A 21,975-nucleotide genomic window follows, 5' to 3' on the forward strand; every position below is an offset into this window, starting at 1 on the left:
TGCCTAGACCTTAAAGCAACACCAACCCCAAATTAAATATTTCCACTAAAACTAATCCCTAAGACCGAAATTCTGTTTAAGAGATTCCAATTTGAGGAATGGCAACAAAAAACTAAAAACTTGTGGCACCCTAACCGAAGGTTTTACTATCTCCGTTGGGCCATCTGGCATCTCAAACACACACACACACACACACAGAAATAGTAAAACATGTATAAACACACACAGTAAAACATGCATAAACACACACACACACACACACACACACAAAATAGTAAAACATGTAGAAACACAAACACACAAGCGCACGCACGCACGCACGCACATGTGCGCGCACGCACACACACAGAAATAGTAAAACATGTAGAAACACACACACACACAAGCGCACGCACACACACAAATAGTAAAACATGTATAAACTCTCAAACACACACACACACACACAAGCGCACATAATTCCAATCCATCCCCTCATCCATCCCCTCATCCATCCCCTCATCCATCCCCTCATCCATCCCATCTTCTGGCTGCCTGACATGCAGCGTCATCCCAGGGGAAGTTGGAGCCTGCCCTGGGCATAGCTAACGCAATGGAAACACAGCGCGCCGATGTATGGAGCCCGTCCACACTGCACGCAGCCGAGCCCGGCGATCTCAGCGCAGGCCGGTGATGTCACCTCTACGGCTTTAATTAAACCAGGTGGAATTGTCGTCGAGTCCCCAATGGTGCCCTATTCCCTCCACAGTACGCTACTTCCAACTACCGGGACTCCATTATATCTATGCTTAACAGCCGGGCTCAGGTCAACACACTGCGCCGAGGCTCCATTTGGGCCACGCCCCCTCTCTGTTTGGAACGCAGGCTCACTCACTTCCTCTGCACGGCTCAGGGAAGGGGTGGGGGGGTGGGGGTGGGGGGGGGCTGCAGCTAGGCAGCTGGCACACAGACCCGAATTCGTTTTAAATGTTTGTGTGTGGTGGTGATTGGAGGACGGTAAACAAAGCACTGAGTGCTGACAGGGCGCTGAGCCCCGACACGTCAGCCTCGCGGGCGCCGCTGGACGAGCCAAAGAACGCCGGGGAAAAGCGGAGCTAATTAAGAGGCGAAAACGGCCGTAGGGTTTAACAGACACGTAACACGGCATACTAGGACGAGACGGAGGGGAAGGGGGAGTGGTGTCTGCTTATTTTATGGAACACACGGCCGACAAACAGGTTAAGTAGATGTCTCTACAAACCTCGGGCTAGGGCATGTCATTATTAAGTACATTTCCCAGTCGCTCCAGCACACGTGTGATCGAAACTGGGAACGTTCGCTAATCCCCGGACCATTCAACCATCATCAGTCCTGGTCAGAAGCCAAACTGCTTTGTGACCAGCGCTGAGGCTCTTGTGGCAACGCGGCTGTGTCAAATGTCAACACCAGACTGTTTGATTGACCGGCTCCCCAGGAGATGGACATAAACCCAAATGCGCTCGGCACTGCCCCCCTTTCGGATCGGGCCAATGCAACCCCAGTTACTCTCGGAAAATTCCTGTGGGATCACGGATCACAGTGGTACTATTGAAGGCCTCCCAAATACAAAAAGGAGCTCTAACGCCTCTAGGACAGGGTTGTCAGACTGATGTTGCCCGGGGGCAGCATTTGGTCTAAAACAAGGTCCAGAGGGACACCCTGAAAATGTGTTCTTTATAACCAACGTTGTGGTTTGGAAGCTCCTCGATTATCTACTTTTCATTTCGGTCATCTTCATCAAACTCTTTGAACCTTTAGTATTTCATAAAGTCGTTTAGTTCACGTCTGTCCCACAACAGCAACAACACAGACCTCTGATCTCCACTGCCAATACCATCATCCTGTCTTAATAAATTCACTGGGGAAAACATTCAGGACTTGACCTGGTGCTGGTCCAATGTGGAGGTCTGGGATGAATAAGGACTTCTGATATCTCTCAACGGTTACATTTCTTCTCGGTAAACGTCTGGTTCCTGAAACGTCTGGTTCCTGAAACGTCTGGTTCCTGAAACGTCTGGTTCCTGAAACGTGTGCCCGAATACGCAGAGCAGACCCGCCCATCTGAGAACAATTCGTGCTAACTCCGGAAACCCAGAAACCAGGGGGACAGACGGCCAACGCAAACAGTGTCGTCGTCCCCTTCCGCCGGGATGAAACGGGCCCATAAAGAAGTGATATCTTTGCCCGAGACAATGCCAGGTGACTGGGGGGGGGGGCACAAGGCTGCACACGGAAGGCTGACATCTGCGAGCTTGTGGGGGGCCCAGATAGCATCTGACGGTTGTGCCGTCAGCGCCATTAAAATGCTCATCCGGGGGTTTCTAATCACCCTAATACCAGAGGGCCGTAGAATGCTTGTCATTTTGCGCTGCGGAGTGCGGTTCTGGTGGAGGGGGCTGTGGGACGGCCTGGCCCCTTACTTCCTGACCCTTACCCAGCATCTCTTTGCATTTTAGTCATTTAGTAGACACTCTTATTCAGAGAGACTTATAGTAAGAGCATACATTTTAAAAGAGCTAGGTTTACCAAGTGCATTTCAATCCATGAACGCAGAGGTCAGTGCTGGAAAGAAGACCATGAAAATATTAAATATAAAACACAGAAAGTTATCAAAAAACAGCAGAGGTTGTGACAGTGGAACTATTTTAAGTACTCTATTAACAGGCGATTTTTACAATGTTTTTTAAAGATAGGTATCCTAGCCTGGTCTCAGTGTAACACATTCTGAATTTCTCAGCCAGTCTGGCCCAGAATCTTCTATGAAGCCCTGCGTCAACCTGACAGAAGGGTCCGGGGCGTCAGAACAAATACTTTATGCCGACGTAATTACTTCCTCGGTCTGCAATCACCCAGGGTAATTCAAGCATAGGAAGAGCTCAAGGGTTGAGGGCTTCGCTGCAGAGAGATGGCAGCTCTGCTAAACCCCAACAGGCTTTCATTCTGCCGGCTCCCGTTCCCCTTCAAGGGAAACCTAAAGAGTGAAATAGGGCTCCGGTCCAAACTGGTCCATCAAACTGGGACGAGGAGGTCGTTTGGGACAGTCTGAAGACACATCTGGCTGAAGACGACGCTTTCAAGTCCAGGTTGGGTGGACCCCGGAGGCCCGGAACTGTCTGTGGAACAGATGCTGTGCTCCGTCACCCTAACTGGGTTGGGATTCAGGTGAAGAACTGATCTTCCAATGGAGATAAGGGAATACTTCCATCAGACTACTTGCCTGTCTGACAATAAGCAGTTGTACGGGACAACGATGGGGTGTGTGTGTGTGTGTGTGTGTGGGGGGGGGTCTCTGCCTGAAGTAAATCGCGTGATTAGATAAATGAGGGGGAGAGGGAGAAAGGGTGGGGGGGGGGGGTGAGCAGTAAAGAGCTGGTTACCTTCAGCGGTGGGCGCTGCTCCACTCTGCGCCTCGGCCAGGCCCTCGTATTCCACCGCCTGGGAGTGGCTTGGCTCGGCCTCCGCTGTGTAGACAGGAAGGAAACCAGAGTGAGGTGGGGGGTGGAACATTACATGACCCTAACTGCACACGAACAAGGGCTGCCTTTTAGGTGTCTGCAAGGAAACCTGGCCATATTAACTAGTGTCAAGCATTTCAAACAACCTTTATGGACCGGAAATATATTTCTTTAAAATTCACATATCGACATGTCCCGGTCAGTAGAATGTGATCACATCCTGCTAAATGACAAAGTGCAGCGAAGAGTGAACCAAACTATTGTCACTGGATCATCTCGAAGCTTGAAGGTGCACGAAAATTCACAGGAAGAAGCCAGAGACTTTTTAAACATAACATGTCTATCCAAAACCTTCATTTAAGGCAGCTGCTTTGTGGTGAAGGCTTTATTATGAATAGAGAGACACACCATTTCATGAGAACTGCCATGCCAAAAGTTAACAAACAACCAGGTTTTGATTACACTATATTGTATTTGCTCCTCATAATTCTGCAAACAACAGTACTGGTCACGCTACACAATGAAGACCGCGTGAGTCTGGCTAGATATTACTCAATCTTGTCAAAGGCATCAGTCTATTGGATTGCTATTATAGACCAACATACTATAGCTGTTACATGCCTCACTGCTTCAACCATGAAAACCATTGCAGATACACAATGATTTATATTGTAGGTCAAAACCTTAACAGAATATTTCTTAAAACATTGTTGCTTACTTGATCCAAGGAACACGACAACAAAAATATCTCATGGAATTACTTCTCCCACCTTGAAACACTTGTTATGAAAACTTCCTACGGTGCAAGAAAGAGAAAATCCAATGGTATGAGTCGAGACAACTTCTAGGTTCTATGCCGTAAGACCACAGGAATCAAAATATGCCAGGTCGAGCACAGAACATTACCGAAGATTGCTACTCAGAGAGATGACGAGAAACTGAATCTGAGCGTGTAATGCGAGTGCAGTAGATAAGTAATAGTGTCATTTGCCCCCATTATTTTAAGTAGATCCAACATCTCACTCTGTCTTTTTAGTGTTGATGTGATGACTTTCGACTAGGGCACTAAAGTCTGTTCAGATACAAGGTTCCACTTGGAACACAGACAGGGTTTAGCCTGGCTCCCACGGTCGGGTGAAGTCATGCTGAAAAGCGCAGCAAGGTTCTAAGAGCAACACCTCATGCAAATTCCATACATGCAAGGCCCATTAATTTGACTGAAGTCTACCACTGCAATGGTCCCTTTAACACAATCCCAAACCAATTATGTCAATCAAAATATTTTCGGGCACTTTCCATTTTTCATTGTAACCAGACCTCAAAACTTCAGTCGAGTTGTATCCCGTTTCAGTCCTTGGTGAAACCTATTTTTTTTGGGGGGGGGGGGGTATTTAAATAGGACATTTGAGTTTTTTTGCACTAATGCTAACCATTTTCTTATTCAACAATGACTGCAATTGTACTCAAATATCTTGTGTGGATAAATGTAAAGGCCTTTTCAGACAATGTGATTAATTGAGAAGCTTGAATTTATGTAACGTAGCCAATAACTAATCAAACTGAACGCACCCAAGAATATTATTCCTGGAAGGAAACAAGTGTTCTGCTGCCTGTTTTCATGAGTATGGTATTGGTATCAGAGAAATTCTCCTCAGGGATATTCCCGGGTATGATGTTCAGTGTCCGTATCACAAATGGCATCCTATTTCCTTCATAGTGCACTGGCTATACTTAGATGAGTGATCAGTATAGGTTATAGGCTGCCATTTGGGATTCATACTTCATCCATATGTTCTGAACTGGGAAGATGAGATATGGCTGGTAATGCAGCCAAGGTCCACACAGAGGGGGGAGTTCCCTTGTCAAATTACCATCCCACTGTTGTGGAAATATGCCTGGGATTTGTTTTACAATGTCTACATAACAAATACTCTTCCCCCCCAGAAAGTTTACCTCAGAAATGATTTCTAGCAATGAGACCAGGTACAAGAACTAAAGGAAACGGCTGCTCATGCTATTGGCCAGGCGATGGCTTTCTTTTGCTGCGGAGAGAAAATCTGAACACTGACCTCGGTAGAAAAAAGTTCCTCTGTGTCCTGAGGATAGGTGGGGGTGAGGGGGAGATTAATGTATATCTGTCATAGTGCAGGGACGGCTAAGTAATTTATGTTTGCCAAGTAACAGATTGAGACACAGAGCAGATAATTGTTTCAGTATTACAACTGCTCCTTGAGAGGTCGTGCTGCAGTTTCACCGCGTCTAAGTAATGTGTCTAGAGGCTAAAAGACTCATAGGTGCTTAGTCCTCCAACTCCCAAGCCAACAGCTGCTCAGTGCTTGAAACTTTATTTAACTCTTTATCAATACCAGCAGTGTTTCCTTAACTCTTAAGAAAGTCCCTTTGGAACATGACACAAGACAACAAATCCTGCCCTTGATAATAAGCCCCAGTATTAATAAATGACTAAATGCCATGTTCAGTCTTTGAATGTAGCATAGGCTCATGTACACACACACACGCACGCAGTCACACAAAGAGACATAGAAAGAGATAAACACAGAGAGGAAGACAGACAGAGAGAGACAGAGAAAATTGCTGGCTACAGGGACCCAACAAAAGAACGAGAGCATCAAAACGCGGTAGTGATTCGTTAGCTGATCTGATTCGTTAGCTGAGGATTCCCCATCCTCAACATCCACCCCTGCTGAGAATGGCGGGGTCTTGCTAGGCACTCAGAATGCTGACAAAGACAAGAGAGAAAGCAGCGTGGGGGGGGGGGGGGTTAGCGGATGGAGGTGGCCAAACACAAAGCTTTACCGGGCTCCAACATGGGGAACAGCAGACCTCCTTGGCCTGGCCTAAGACATTGCCTGGGCATGCATTGCCAAATATGCCAGATTTAAAAAGCGTTCGGTGTGGTTAACAGATTTAGGCCATTTTAAGAAAGGCCAGGATCCACATGGGGGCAAAGCCGGCACTGCCCCCGCCCCTCCAGATAGAATCTGTGACCCCCACTTTTGTGTCCCCTCAAACGGTGTATGATTTAGATATGCCCCCCCCCGTGGATAAAAATGCCCCCCTCAGTCACCTCATTCTGGAACCCGTCCTGTTTTAACACAACCACAGAACCTGCAGGGCCTTCAGGTTGGGCACCAACAGGTGGACCTGAGAACGGACACCCACACATTTCACCACACACAAATATTCCCTTGCAGGTGGAAAGCTTGGCCTCTCTCCAGTGGCCTGCCGGCAACTTCTGTTATCAGGCCACACAGGTGCAGAGCCCTAGTTAGAGCCCAATCTACGACGTCCCCGGGAGACTGGGCATAATTTGGGCCATTACTGCATTCATCGCAAACCTTGTTTAATCCACCCCTCAATTAAGAGTTTCCCAATATTTCATACATTAACATTATCATGTACAGCCGCACTCGTCCAATAACTATGTTCTGAAATAAGAAAAACTTAAACGGTGGCCTCGAAAAGGCGGAACACTCAAAACAATCCTGTTTATTAGCTATTAACAAAACTGCCTCAACGTAACAGCGCGTGGGACAAAACTGGAACCGTCACACGGCAATTACTTGAAATTGTCCATGACACAGAACGGCAATTCACATGAGCCTGTGCACTGGGCGGTGTGGGAAAAACGTTCAGGATGAACGGAGGTGAGAAACATCATGTTCCCAATAATGCCCCTAAAGAAAACACTAATTATGTTTTTCTGAAAAGCGAATGGCGTAGTCCCAGAGCGCGTAGCACAACGGAGTACGGAGTTAAAGCAATGGAACGATCAGGTGCTCACTGAGAGAATAGTTGTAGCTGTGGAAAAGAGCAAACAGGAATACATTAACTGTAATAATAACCCAACGCTCTGACCACAACGCTGCCTGTGGCTCCACTTGCCTGTGTGTAAGTGGGACAGTGTTTTTGTAGCAATTGTAAAAATAAAAAAAAATTGCCTTGTAGATGCTTGTCATCCCGAACGTCTAATGAACGTCAGTTATTCTAGCCGATTCAGAGTTTGTTTTTCTTTAAACCAGCCTGGCTCTGCGACGCCTGAAGAACTGAATTCTCAACTCTTGACAGTGCATTCCCTGTGTGCAGTCACTGCAGATATTCTAATCTGAGTAGGTATTCATCACACTGGTACACAGAGGGTGGTTTGGAATACTGTATTGTTACACTGTAACAGTCACATCCACATACAGTACTTCTAATTTAACCTAGAGAACAAGCCCCGGAAGTTCTCCGCAAGGACCGAGTAAATTGTGCCGCACTGGAAATACAGCACAAGGCCTTTGATTTCAATCAAGCGGTATGTTTTTTTTACATTTTTCTGCCAAACGTAATTACATAGCAGCGGAACAACCCGACTCCTCAGATCTTCCACAATTACGGGGATAACGAAAGGCTCTCTCCGCAGACATGAACGGCACTCTGCCCAACTCACAAGCTTCTGTGTTTATCGTCAGGAATTCCAGTAGTCATAACAAGACCTCTAAATATAAAAGCTCAACAGAGCATTCAAAAATGGAGACCACGGTACAGAAATGTCCAGCCCCACCTCCTCCTTAAAGCTGATATGCGCCATGCCACTAGGAAGTTGACGTGACGTTCTCGGAAGGATGGCTGGAAGGTGGCCGTGGCTTCAATCTCAAGCTGGACCCACTATAAGGAATCGTGTCGAGCATCGACCATTGTGACCCAAGAAAGACCGCCTATTTGGATTTCACAGGCGCTCGACCTATCACAAGGAGTTGCCAGAGAGCAACAGGACATGGTAACCCTGTCCTACATCCCCTGTCCTGTCCACCCCAGGCAGCGCCGGAGGAATTGGCACCAGCCTACGACGGCATTGTCAGTCCGGATTACAGGGTTTGAAGACCACTGCGCCATCCGGGGGTCCCCGAATTCCCGGTTCCAAACATCGTTTCAGCTCAGTGAATGTGATATGACTGCCGTTTACACAGGCACAGGAGCTCTCTGAACCAGACAACCAGGCACAGGAGCTCTCTGAACCAGACAACCAGGCACAGGAGCTCTCTGAACCAGACAACCAGGCACAGGAGCTCTCTGAACCAGACAACCAGGCACAGGAGCTCTCTGAACCAGACAACCAGGCACAGGAGCTCTCTGAACCAGACAACCAGGCACAGGAGCTCTCTGAACCAGACAACCAGGCACAGGAGCTCTCTGAACCAGACAACCAGGCACAGGAGCTCTCTGAACCAGACAACCAGGCACAGGAGCTCTCTGAACCAGACAACCAGGCACAGGAGCTCTCTGAACCAGACAACCAGGCACAGGAGCTCTCTGAACCAGACAACCAGGCACAGGAGCTCTCTGAACCAGACAACCAGGCACAGGAGCTCTCTGAACCAGACAACCAGGCACAGGAGCTCTCTGAACCAGACAACCAGGCACAGGAGCTCTCTGAACCAGACAACCAGGCACAGGAGCTCTCTGAACCAGACAACCAGGCACAGGAGCTCTCTGAACCAGACAACCAGGCACAGGAGCTCTCTGAACCAGACAACCAGGCACAGGAGCTCTCTGAACCAGACAACCAGGCACAGGAGCTCTCTGAACCAGACAACAAGGCACAGGAGCTCTCTGAACCAGACAACCAGGCACAGGAGCTCTCTGAACCAGACAACCAGGCACAGGAGCTCTCTGAACCAGACAACCAGGCACAGTGACTCACTGAGGGGGGCAGTAACGCAAAGGTATATACGGACCCTCTTAGCCAACGAGGTAATTTAATGAATCAACTGGTTGCACAATAAGCAATAACATGTTCGACTGGGTAGGTCCTTAATTGTAATAACGTGGCCTTCCTCCCCCAAAGCGACATGCTCGCTTTCCCATCGCAGTCTATCCAAGCAGCGGCAATCAAAGAGGTAAGAAATCAGATCGCTGTGTCGCAGTATCTCGGGCAGATAACGGATTTACTACCTCTCAGTTGCCCGCGTTGGAATGGTTTTCCGTGGCTGGTACGCCGCATAACCCTGTTTGGTGCTGAACGGCAGACTGCTCCACATCCTGGGATCTGAACGGGCCGGTTTGGTCTAAAAGCCTCATAAAAACGCTGGCCCAATGCAGACATGCAGAAACGCTGCGCGTGTGGAGGTGGTGGTCAGACGGGAGCCGAGGCACGACCGAAGGCCCTGGAGTGTGCTCTGCTCTCCGCAACCACACTCATTTATTTCCTGCATGTTGATCCGTTGTGAGGGGGCGGCGGTGGGTGAGATTACCCCGAAGCCTGGAAGACATCCCGACCATTCAGTCACCCCCCCCCCCCAACACATCACCAGAGCGGAGCGGGGAGCGACTCTTGGAGCCGAGCTCAGGTTCCCACAGTTTGGATCAGTTCAGAGTCTTCTGGTAGCCATTTGCACCAAGCCTTTCAGAAGGTCCAAACAACAACAACAGGAGCCAATGGATTACATTAAATTATCCACAGAAAAAGCTACATCAGCAAAAACAAAAACTTCAGGAGTCTTGTGATGAAGAGAAAAGCTGTTGGATGACTACAGGGACACCTCTATGCATTGCAGACATCAACAAAGCTCTACAGTGACACAATGTAATTAAAGCTGCTATAGACATACAGCATAGCCACACAATCTGTATTTATTGGTGCATTCCAAAACCTGTCAGGCTTCAAGGTGAAAAAGCCTGAGTAATACAGTGGGTAAACTGTCCCGATTACAGTAAAATTACAGCGTTCTTTAATGGACCAGCAGCTCAGACCTTTTTCTTCACAAACAACTTCGCCAAACACAAGTCATAAGTCAATATAATTTAGTCTCTTGAAGTTTCCCGGAGTCCAAAATCTAAACCCAACGAGCTCTCCTCAGCAAAAGCACTAATGACGGGAGTTTTCTCCCCGGGCCCACTTGGATCAAAGACCTGGTGCTGCTGTGAGACTTTCTGTTGAACTCTCCCCCCTCCCTGGAGAAGAAGGGGCTGAGCGGGTGGTGGCCTGCCCTTGTAGAGGCATTCAGTCCGGCACAGACGTCATTGTTAATCTCCAGAGACCTTTGTCGACATACGCTGGTCCAATGCGCTGACTGGTTTGAATGCGAACGGAATGAATGGATATTGAATGGCTTCTGCTCTGTAGATGGGAGAGACACATTAGAGTATTTAACATGTCTGCTAATAACTGTTTTCCACAATGTGGTTGAGCCCGGTATAACCTCCAGAGTAACAATTACTCAGAGCCGTGAAATGACGGCCACAAATAATGTAATCCTTTTGTCAATGTTAGAGTTACGGTGGTCTTTGCAAAACCTACATCAGTTAATGTTGTTTTGCTACACATCTTTATTTGCAGTTACCTAAGCAACAAAGCCTGTGGTCCGGAGGTGCTAATCCTTTATAATGTTGGCAAGCTTAGACTTTTCTCCAGGGGATGGACATGGTTGTGTGGGCTTCAGCTTCGATCGAAAAAGCAACACAGCACTCACTGTTCACATATGCCAGATGGACATACATTGCATTAACCAGAATTGTTTTATTCCAAGTGAACTAATTAATGAAGTTCATTAGGTTTAGTTTCCTTGGGAAAATTTGAGAGGTGTCCGCCCAGCTGGTCTGAACATCAACAAACGAGGAAAGAACCGTACAAAACAGGAGAGCATGAAACAATTTGCTAAACCCTGGGCACTACCCTTTACAACTCTCATGTCATTCATCCAGAGAAACCGACAATTTAGTCCCTCCAACTTCCGATAGCTAGGTCAGGCAGCATATGCCAATTATTTCAAGGACATGTTTGTTTTTAGCTGATGTACATTTCATCTTGCTTCAAATTCAGGGCTCATATGTTAGGTAGTATTCATGGAACTGAATGTCAAAAGGTAGGACTAAAAAGATTGCCGAAAAAATCAGAAGCCTAAATGTTTTTTCCCCCAACCGGACATGTTTTAGTTCTTATTCGGACGGTCAGTTTCAACTGGAAGAGCCATTTTAGCTAGGGAAGGTCAAGACTTGTAACACAGCCCGGAGGCTGTTCAACATATAGAATATTCAATTAAATATACCAGGTAAGAGGTTCACTGTTGTACAATACTTCCCTTCATGCAATAGGACTGATAAGTCAATGTGCACCTTTTGTCACAGTCTCATACCACAGTTGGCCTGTCTTTGTAAGAGTTGTCTCCTCTTTCAAAAGCACACTGTAATTTATGGGTTTTATATTATGATCTGGCCAATTTCATTTTCCATGGGGTTTTGTGCCTTGGCAGCATCCTGAAAACCAACACGTTTTCTTGGACTGGTTAGAGAATGAAGGACATTGCTCGGCATCCACATTAGTAATGACATAAGTGTTTCTTCCAAAAGCTGGAATTCTTTCCACAGACCTTCAACACAACAGCGGACAAATACAACATTGCTTTCATCAACACAAGTTAATAAAGCAGATTATAGATAATGCATGTAGTTGGGGAAGAGTCAATGAAAACACAGTAATACTACAGTCAGTACATTTATAAATATAAACATGCCTTTGGAAAGAGTCTCTTTCTTCACATTTTGTTGTGTTGCTACAGACTTAATTTATAGTTTATTAAAAACACTGCCATCGATCTACATAAAATTACCCAGAATTACAAAGCAACATTATTTTTTTTGAAATTCGATTTACTTAAACACAAAAAACATCTCATATACATAATTATTAACAAGATGTATTCAGTGGAGATGCGCCTTTGGCGGTGATCACAGTTTTGAGTCTTTTTGGGTATGGCTCTGCCAGCTTTGTACACAGGGATTTGGGGAGTTTCTGCCATTATTCCCAGTAGATCCTTTCCAGTTAACAGATTGGATGGGGAGAGTATGTAAACTGTAATCTTCAGGGAATGACCAATTTCCCAATTCCTGCTGAAAAGCATACACATACCATGATGCTCCCACCAACACGCTCCCCCGTAGAGATTTTTTTTTCTCATGCTCTCATACTACTTGAAGGACTCTGTCATATGAATTTCACTCAGGATTCACTTTAGTATACCCACTGCTACCATAAAGGCCTGATTGATGGAGTGCAGCAGAGATGTTTGTACTTCTGGCATGTTCTCTGAAGGTCTGTTAGTGTGGCCATGGGTTCTTGATCACCTTCCTGGTTTCTTAGTTTGGCAAGACGTCCAGCTCTAGGAATTCTTGGTTGTTCCAAACTTTTTCCATTTCAAACTGTGCTCCTGTAAACTTCCAGTCTTTTAGCAACTTTTTAGAGCCTTTTAGAACTTTCCCCAGATCTTTGACATTATTGCATCTCTGAGGTCTACAGAGATGTCCCACTGGGATCTAATATAGAGACATTTCTGTCTTTCTAAATCATGTCCAACTGAATTTCCCAGTTGGTGAATCAAGGATTCAGTGGCACTCATCTAGAGTGTCATGACAAAGGGTTGGTAAAGACATGCCCACATGAGACTTCAGTTTTTTATTTTTAATAAACTAGCTTTTTGCTTTGTAATTACCGTGTAGATTAACAGCAAAAAATATAATGTAATCAATTATGAATTAAGTCAATTTGAGGAGAAAGTGAAGGGATCTGAATACTTTCCAAACTGACTAATTATTAAGAAATATAAAATGTTAACAAGTATTATTACTCCAAAAGTATTATTACTTATTGTAGAGTCAGAGTAGCTTTGTGGTCTTGAGTGTTGGGCCAGTAAACAAAGGACCATTGGTTCTAATTCCCAAATCAACATGGTGAAAAACCCTGTCGTTATAAAAGGTGCTGATGTGACTAGCCTAATGCAATTACAAAAACCATCTCCAAACATCCATTTAGCTCGCCACACTGTGAGACCCAAGGACCTGATAGGAAGGGATGTTGAAAAGGGCTAGGGAAGGTGAGAAAGCGTGTAACCAACAGCAGCCTACGCGTGATAACTGGGCCGCGGTGTTGGGAAGAGCCAGCCATAACACCCTGGTTTGTTTGTGTTCTCAGCCACCTGAGGGACTTAGCGTGGTAACGTGTCATCCACACTGACAGACGCTGACCCTTTGCTCCAACCGATTCAATTAGTCCCTCGACAGCCCGACGACTCTACATCTACACCTCAGATGTCCAGTGATTGGGCCGATTGTGCAACCCAAAGCAAAGGCCTCACGCCACATTTTTAGCCTGCAGGTTTCAGGATAGCGTTGTGTGGCAAGGCAGACTGAAATTAATCGGCTACTTGCCTTCCGAGGAGGCAGAGCATTTCACAGTCAAGGGAAGAATAGGACTTTGAGTCACATTTAACTCCCTCATGGAGATTGCTCGAAGAACTGGGTCTTACCAAGCAGTAAAAACATTTTATTTTAGTCAGGGGATTTCAGTCATCAATTTGTCAGCCTCATTACAGCAACCAGGGACAAAACAACAAGCCTGTAAAAGTTAATTACAAAGTCCTTACTAAAACTACTTTATCTATGAGCAATTTGTTTTTTTTGTTTTTTTCTTTAACAACGTGTATTTACTCCTTCACTTTCAAACTTGAAAGCTCGTTCTTTTTAAGCGACTTTTGCGAGGACATCACTGGAGTGGTAGGATTCTAGTGTTGCCACGGTGACAGGGTTGAAAAGCCAAATTACAGACTCAAGACTCTTATTCCTAGACAAACATATGGGAACATTTCATGTGATATTCTGAAAACACCACTAACTGTCCTCTTGAATGCTCCCCTCAACACAAACTACTGACTCACAGTGTGTCTGACATCGACGGCTAAATCAGTCTCAAGTTTGGCCAGGGGGCAGAACGGTCATCCTCTTCTCTCATTTTCTTGTTGAGGCTCAACATTACCAGTTGGGCACACACCTATAGAGACAGACTTTTTGGACCGAGGAATACACTCTGGTTTTTAATGCTCAAGCTGGAAGGTTGACAAAGCACGCATTTAAGCAAATGTCAGCTTGCTGCACCCCATCTAACTAGTGACCATCCAGCTGCAAGGAGCTATAAAACACAACCGTTGACACTTGCATAACCTAAACTTTCCACCCAGGAGAACAGTTGCTCCAGTATACAGCTACACTGAGCTTATAGGTGTAATGTGATGTTTGCAATAGCGCCCGGAGCGGACTGCTCTGCTAGGCAAACCCGCAGGATATTTAACAGCGTGACTCCGCTGTGAGAAGATTCGGACTGCCAGTCCTCAAGCGCCTAACACAGACTTGTCAAAAGTTTGTTTCCCATGCCCTTTCATTTTCAATACACCGTTGTCTCCCTTGGGGTACGACCTCTAGTCGAGTGACATGGTTTATCTGGCTCTGACCTCATGTGTTCCCCTTACCCATATACACTGTTTTCTTCATCCATTAACACAAACTGCCATCTGCCTGATCTACCGGACCAACAGAAATGATCCATTCTGAATTGCCTAAGTCATGTAGGACATCTACACAAACCCAAAGCGCCACGTGACAACCCCCACCCCATTTCCGCGAGCGAAGAAGACAACGGGTCGGATTGAGGCAGACGCGAGTGCCTCAGCAGCGAAAGGGTTTCTCCGGTCGGGGCATTGACTTGCCAGGGCAGGCTGAGCGCTATGGAGCAGCCTCCTGGTCTTTATCAGTGTTGACGGGGAGATATTGCCCTGTAGGGATGGGCCGACAGGGCTGACACACTCCCTACTGCGCGCCACTGCTACGGCACAGCTGGACGAACATTGTGGGGCGGGGATTTGGGCACGCGCAATCTCGCAACGGGTACATGGCAAGAGGGGGTTGTGTGTGTGTGTGTGTGTTACAGTTGCAAATACCCCGGCGAGCTACTGGATTGGCTCCGTCCCACAACAGCCGACATTCAAAGTAACCCGCTACAGAGAAACACAACTAGCAAGGGGAACCTGGAAAGAAATACTCTTTTCACAAATACACCTTTAATGGACACTTGCACATCTCCTCCCCCGGCCTTGAGTCTCATCAACTAAAATAAATAGAGTAATGTGGTCCAGCTACTTTAGAAGTTGAGTGCCTTCCGGTATTTGTGTGTAATGTAAATGTCCCTCTTCGGTCTGCCCTCCGGGGAATAAACACACTAGTGCTTTGGTTCCCAACCAGAGAAACAAGGACCCATGGGGGTACATTGCCTATCCGCAGTGGGGACTTGGCAGGAGTCCTGAGACCATAGGTTAACTGGGAAACTCCAAATATGGGGCTACTTTAGGGGTACGTGGTGCAGGGCACAGCTCTGAAACCGAAAAAGGGTAGGGAGGCAGTGAACTAGCGCATCTACTCTCAGAGAAAGTGGGCTGCCAAACCAGACGGTCTGTGTAAAAGCACAGCAGTCCCACAATGTAGACAGAAGAGAATGGCCACATCATGGCACAACTAATGCCTAACAGGTCTCCATAAATGAAGCCAAATCAAAATACATCTCCTAGATAGAGCTGACACAAATCTGTCCATTCTGTCTACAGAACTTGTAGTACAGTGGTCAAGTGTGTCAGAAATGGGTTTCCAAACAAGAAGTTTTCGAGTTTCGTGTGACCACCTCCACCAAGATGTTGAGACGTAGGCAGAACAAGGCCTGCTGGCTCCAAAGTTGCAGTGCGAGAAATAATTCTTTCATGTTTCCTTTATGGACTGTGCTGGGGCCTTGAGGGATTCCCCATCTGTTCTGGGCCAAATCGGCCAAGCGGTAAATCATTTGCTGTCCTAAGCCTGTCAAAGTTGAGAAATTGAGACGAGAGCAAAACCTACAAACTTGTTTCCCTTCAATGAACCCTTATCACTGCATTCACCTCGAAAGTGACTGACTGAATGAAAAAAGAACTGCTGCCATTCATTTAACAAGTTCCAGGCTGAACAATGCATTATTGTCCGACTTAATCATGATTACTCAGAACCGGTCGATCACTTCCATCAATACCAATACAAGGAAAACATCGTAAACTCAATTTTCCCATTTATGAATTAAAATTGGCCCTGCAAAGCCAAGTGTAACCCGTGGCAAAAACAAACGCGGCATTTAGTTCATGCCAAGCCGTCTCATGGATTTACCTACAACATCGATACAATACATGAGCGGATATTACTGTGAAAATATTCACTATCGATCAAAATCTATATTTATTTTCTCAAGCTTTTAAGAGTCGGCCAACACTTTTTGGGGCCCTTTCCTTTTTCTTGCTTTCTTGGAAGGGCAGCAGGGTTTACACAAGCACTAAAAGCTAACAGGAGTGTTGTGTCATGGGCAGGAAGCTGAAGAGTAATTTGCCCCAGACAGTGTCAAAGAAGCCCTGAGGGGGCTCTTACATTTTAGGGCCCTGGAATGACAACTCCTTCCCTGTGCATCTGTGGCAGCTAGCCCCTATTGGATGGGAGCCTGAAACAAGGGCTCATACCAGCAGCTCGGATTCACAAAACTGCTATTCTTTGGTATTTCACCATTTCCTTCAGGCCTTTCCAAAAAACACTCACCACCCCAGCCCATATGCCTCATCAAAGACAGGGACATTGATAGCTCGCATAGCTAGGCGGGAAAGTAGCCTTGATCAGATAATAACAAGGGCTATTCCCTGTACATCTTTTATCTGAAACCAAATGTTATTTATTGACGCACGCGCGCACACGCACACGCACACACCTTACTGCTTATCAATGAAAGAGATAAAATATTATTCAAATTGTTTAAATTTTTTTTTATAAATGTAGTCCTTTCATCAATGCCTTCCTATCAAGCTCGAGTTAAGAGATGGGAAATCAGTCGTGCCAACTGCCGACATTAGCATAAAAGAATGCGTGGCTATAGCCTGAAGGGAAGCCTTCTTGACAGACCTGTTTACATTGGGACCTCCCACGGCCATCCACAGCTCATCCATAACACAGAAACCAGCCTAACACAGCAGGCCGCAGGGGAAAGGCCACGGGTGTAAACAAACGGACTCCCTCCAGACGTGCCCCCGCACTTCGTATATGTCAAGTTGTGCACCCCAATTGCCATCCCATACCCTATTTAGTCAACTACTTTTAATGGGGTTCTAAAGACATTATGCACCATGTGGGGAATAGGGCGCCATTTAAGACGCCAACGGCACTACTGGGAGAGGGCTCCCCTCTACTACATAGGAAATGAAGTGGAGACCAGATTGTATATATTTCCAGAAAGGCTAACACGTAGCTTCCATAAACCACCAACCGGGCAAAAGAACAAGGCCCAGGGAAACTAAAGTGTGCGTCCTCGAGTTTCTGCCGAAGGGTAGGATGGAGCCAAGGGACATTACCCAGAACAGCCATGGGTCACAGCCCCCTTCTGCTGCTAATGTTCCCCGTCTGGGGAGGTTTTAATTTTACGGCTTACTTTACACACTCAGGGTCTTGGCAGATCCAGTTGGAAATTACAAAATTACGTTGTAGATTTTATAAGAGTGGTCGCTTTTGATTTTACTCGAATGGCGCTCCCCTTCCAAGTTCTACCCAATTGAGTGGAAGGGGACCAGGCACAGCCTGCACTCTGGACAGAAATTGCTTTATTGCGGGGTGGAAGTGGAGATGGAAGCGATGCTCTTCAAAACAACATGTCCAAACACAAAGTAGCCCATGTCAGCAGAGTGCCAAAGACCGACGTCCAAAGAAGTGTCTAACATACAACTCCACAACTCGCCCAAAAAATTGTCAACGCTCTTGAGTGATTGTGCTTCTTAAGCTGTGACGTCCAAAAATTGAAATATATCCTGAGGGCTATATAAAAATACTAATCCAGTTCGTCAAGTCATGTAATGCTTTTACAAAGGTCCACTGATAGCTGTCAGCAACATGAAAATAATTTACATGAAATTACATCCGAAATCCCTCCATTTCCGAAAGTCATGCATAGCTTAGAAAAATTACTCCACATTCAGCCAGTTCAGCACAGTTCAATGCCTGGCCTTTCTGTAACACTAAAACAGCAGCGTGCGGGCGGTGTAAACCAAAATCAACACGGCTAAACATCTGCAAACAGACCTCAAGTACCACAACATCCAGAGACTTGGAAAACAGCAGAACATGCCAGAATAATACAACAGCCACCTGAAAACGAGTAACTAGAGAGTAACTCGAGGATTGGCGAAATTCCTTTTTGGAAAACACGACAGACTCAACTACTCAAAACATTCCATAATAAACAGAACCGAAAGTTCTAACCGACATTTGCACCTCTGGTTTATCATGCCCCTTAACAACTGTTCGGAGGCCAGTTTCGTTCTAAAACTTACACAGCCTCAACTAAACTGTGTAAGAATCCACAACCTCTCCCTTCATCTCCACAGTGACGCTGGCTGACACGGAGACCCACATCTCCGCCATTTCCAACGTGGGTCTGATTGGGCCTCTCAGCACCCCTATGCTGAATGACGAGTAGCTCCATTTCTCACTCCAGTGACTACATGTTCAGAGATTCTGTTTCACCACCTTTGTGATGTAACGGCCCCACATGGTTAGAGAGCTTTTAGCATTCCATCAGGCCTCACCATGTTCTCGGTTTCTCACACACTCCATAAAAACGTCTTGGATCATACTCCAATGGAAGGAACCACCCCCCCCCCCCCCAAAAAAAAATAAACGACATTCGGTCTTAGAAAGCGAGGTGGAAGGTGAAACGGAACACTGTCACACTCCGTGTATTGACTCCGAAGTTCGGAGTTGCGGGATGAACTTGGCGGAGACTCGGCAGACGCAAAAAACAGATGCTCAGCTGCCAGCCACCAGGCGGTAATGTAGACTCCCCACAGGAAACCAGTCCTAATTCCTGAGGACGACAGGACCGGACTAGTCTCTCAGCCTCGGCCAGGCATGACGTTGTGCCCTGGTCTGCCTCTCCGCTGTGTCTGTCCACTGGGACACTATTCAATAATCACGGCCCATTCAGGGCCCCTCGCGTTAATAACGACTTTTGTACATTCCAATGGGATTTGGCGCTACAGTGGGAAGAGAGGCAGGAGGAGCATAAATAATTATTTCTTTGGGATTCTGGGTGCGGGGACTGTCTGTGAAGGCTGAGGCGGAGGCAGCTGCCTCTGTGGCAGAGCGTTTCAGTTAGAAACACAAGGGCTTATGGGTAATCCAAGCCAGGTATGCGTAGGTACTCAGCAGACACAGGGTCAGTTAGGGAGGGAAGAGTGAAGTGGTGAGTGGGAGGAGGGATATTTGGATCGGTAATGGTGTTAATGGTGAAGCCAGCATTTGCCACTTGCAGTGCTGTTCACGTTGCCCTGTTCAAATCATTTGGAAATACATCTTTTGTGGTAGAAAACTGACGTAGCAGCAGTACAGAGGCAAAAAGTCTTCAAAAAGATCCAAGGCACTCAAACTTTAGAAAGCCTTTTTTATAAATGTCACAGCCATGGCAAAGGTGGTGTAGGCATTTTTCTGCCTCTGCCGTGGCACTTCGATCAAGGTTTTTGTAGTTTCACGAGAGATTGCCTTGGACATTTTGAAGTACTTACAGCGCCATTAAGCTACATATTCATTCCTCTTGTTCTAAGCTATACCGGTTTTTCTAAAGACAACCTCTCTGACCTCAAATTATGCCAAAGCACTGCTCCTCTTACTTTGCAGGGAGGGTGGCCGAGCAGTTACTGTCTTTTAAGGCAAACACGGCACAATCGGGGTCAGCCCAACAACGGGGCTCAACCACATTTTCGTCCGTATCTCATAGCTTAGAATCTCATCTGGGCCCGTGGTTGTCGAGGTTTACAGAGACTATCCACATGACTGATTTCATCTGCCTGGGAGCTAATCAGTACCAGAGACGCACAATTGTAGGAGTCCCAAATGACACCCTTCTCCCCTTTAAGTGCACTTCTTCTGATGGGCTCTGTGCTGGCGGTTCACACACACCTCTCCTAGGGGCCCCCAGCCATTCCGTGCATCTGAATTATTCCAGAGCCGTGGCACAAATGAATCAAGGCACGTTAACCACTGTAATCAACCAAGCCCTTGAAAGTCAGCAAACGCAGGTGTGTTGGTTCAAGGCTACAACGAAGTTGTGAGCCACCTTCAGGTCCCCGAGCAGAGGTTTGAGAACACAAGGTAGGCAATAGGGTGCTTGTCAGGACGTAGGCGGCAACTGGTCTAGGGTGGTACTGCTAGGGTACTACTAGGGTAGCTTGGGAAGTGAGACTCCCATCAGCCCCTCTGACTCTTTTGGCATGACCATGTGGGAGACAGATGTGGGAAGGGCGAGCGGAGGAGGGCAACTCAAGCACGCACCTTCCTCTCGGCGTCCGCGTTCCCCTAATTCTGTTCTGTGGTTTAGCCCAACAAAATCCAGACTGTCCCAAAAGAAAAACAAACTCATAGGATAACGAAAGACTTTGACCTGCTGAGCTAGGGAGTTATTTTCTCTTCATTCCAGATATCTAAAAGCGGTTGGAGGGAAGAAAATATTGATTTGAAACAAAAGATTTATAAAGTTTAAGTAGGTAAATAGACGGTAGTTAACACCAGCAAAGACCTGGCAGGAACCTACAGATTTAATGAACAGGCCCAAAGTGGCACAAGCTAAATGAGTGGTTCTGGAGGACAAACTCAATGCCAAACAAACAGGTTCTCACAGACACCGTTTGCGTCTATGCAGCAAGTGTCACACTGACCAGCGTAGGCCCTTTTCGCCGCACGGAGCCCGTACACCATGACCTCTCCATACCCATCATGACCAGTGACTAGCTAATTGTTTGGCAAAAAGGGCGTTCTTGTTCCCTTGGGATGCAGTTTGGGGCGCACTGCAATGACTACGCTTCCAAACGCCCTCAAGCACACCGGCCAAACGCGACGACAGAGGGCTTTCCTCGACACAACAGATTGGTTGTACATTCATTCTGGTGTTTTCCTTCCATACACGGTTAACTTTTCAGCGGATGACAAATCAACCCTGATATGTAACCTAAGCCTAATGAAAATACAAACCGCCAGTATTAACCCTTATGCAACCATACATCATTTCAGATTATTGTTATTATTTAATGAACAGCCAAGGCTTTGTCCCAGTGGATGTATGGCCTCAATGCAGGTCAACTCCATTCGTCAAACTCTATCACAGAAAGGTGGCCTCTCTTTACTTAGTCTCTCTAAGCCCATGTCATATATGTGGATTTCAGATGAGTCAGGCCTTGCATTCCTTTATTTATCTTGACTAAATTGAAAATGATTTAACTTGGGATTTTTATTCTGTTAGGTAGGGGACAATAAATTAAAATGAAATCACAGAGAAGGAGACAGTTTAAAAAAACTGAAAAAAAGAGAGATTTAGAGGGTTTATAAGTCACCAGAGGAAGCATTTACTGTCTGTGAACTACAGCACTGCAATTAAACTTAAAAGGGCCCCGAGGCCTTCAGAAAAACAAGACAAATAAGTCATTTAACACTTATCTTTCTACCTCTGGTGGTCCGGACAAGAAAAATACAACCAAACAAAAACATTTGACTGAAAACGTTGGGGAGCGCTCTTGTACAGATTGGAATGTAGAATTGATTGTACTGTAAGAGGAAACTGGATATTACTTTCAGGAAG

General features: G+C 46.3%; 1 protein-coding gene across 2 annotated transcripts in view; it reads right to left on the reverse strand.

The window, feature by feature from the left end:
* The window catches only part of ror2 (receptor tyrosine kinase-like orphan receptor 2), a 66,933-nt gene that overhangs the window by 23,728 nt on the left and 21,230 nt on the right, over positions 1–21,975 (reverse strand). For both annotated transcript variants that reach the window (XM_010887494.5, XM_010887493.5), the window contains exon 2: positions 3,396–3,479. In XM_010887494.5, coding sequence (XP_010885796.3) covers positions 3,396–3,479 — 84 coding nt within the window. The remainder of the gene's footprint in view (positions 1–3,395; positions 3,480–21,975) is intronic.

Source organism: Esox lucius, chromosome 23 (assembly GCF_011004845.1).
Source record: "Esox lucius isolate fEsoLuc1 chromosome 23, fEsoLuc1.pri, whole genome shotgun sequence".
NCBI classification, from domain to species: Eukaryota; Metazoa; Chordata; class Actinopteri; order Esociformes; family Esocidae; genus Esox; species Esox lucius.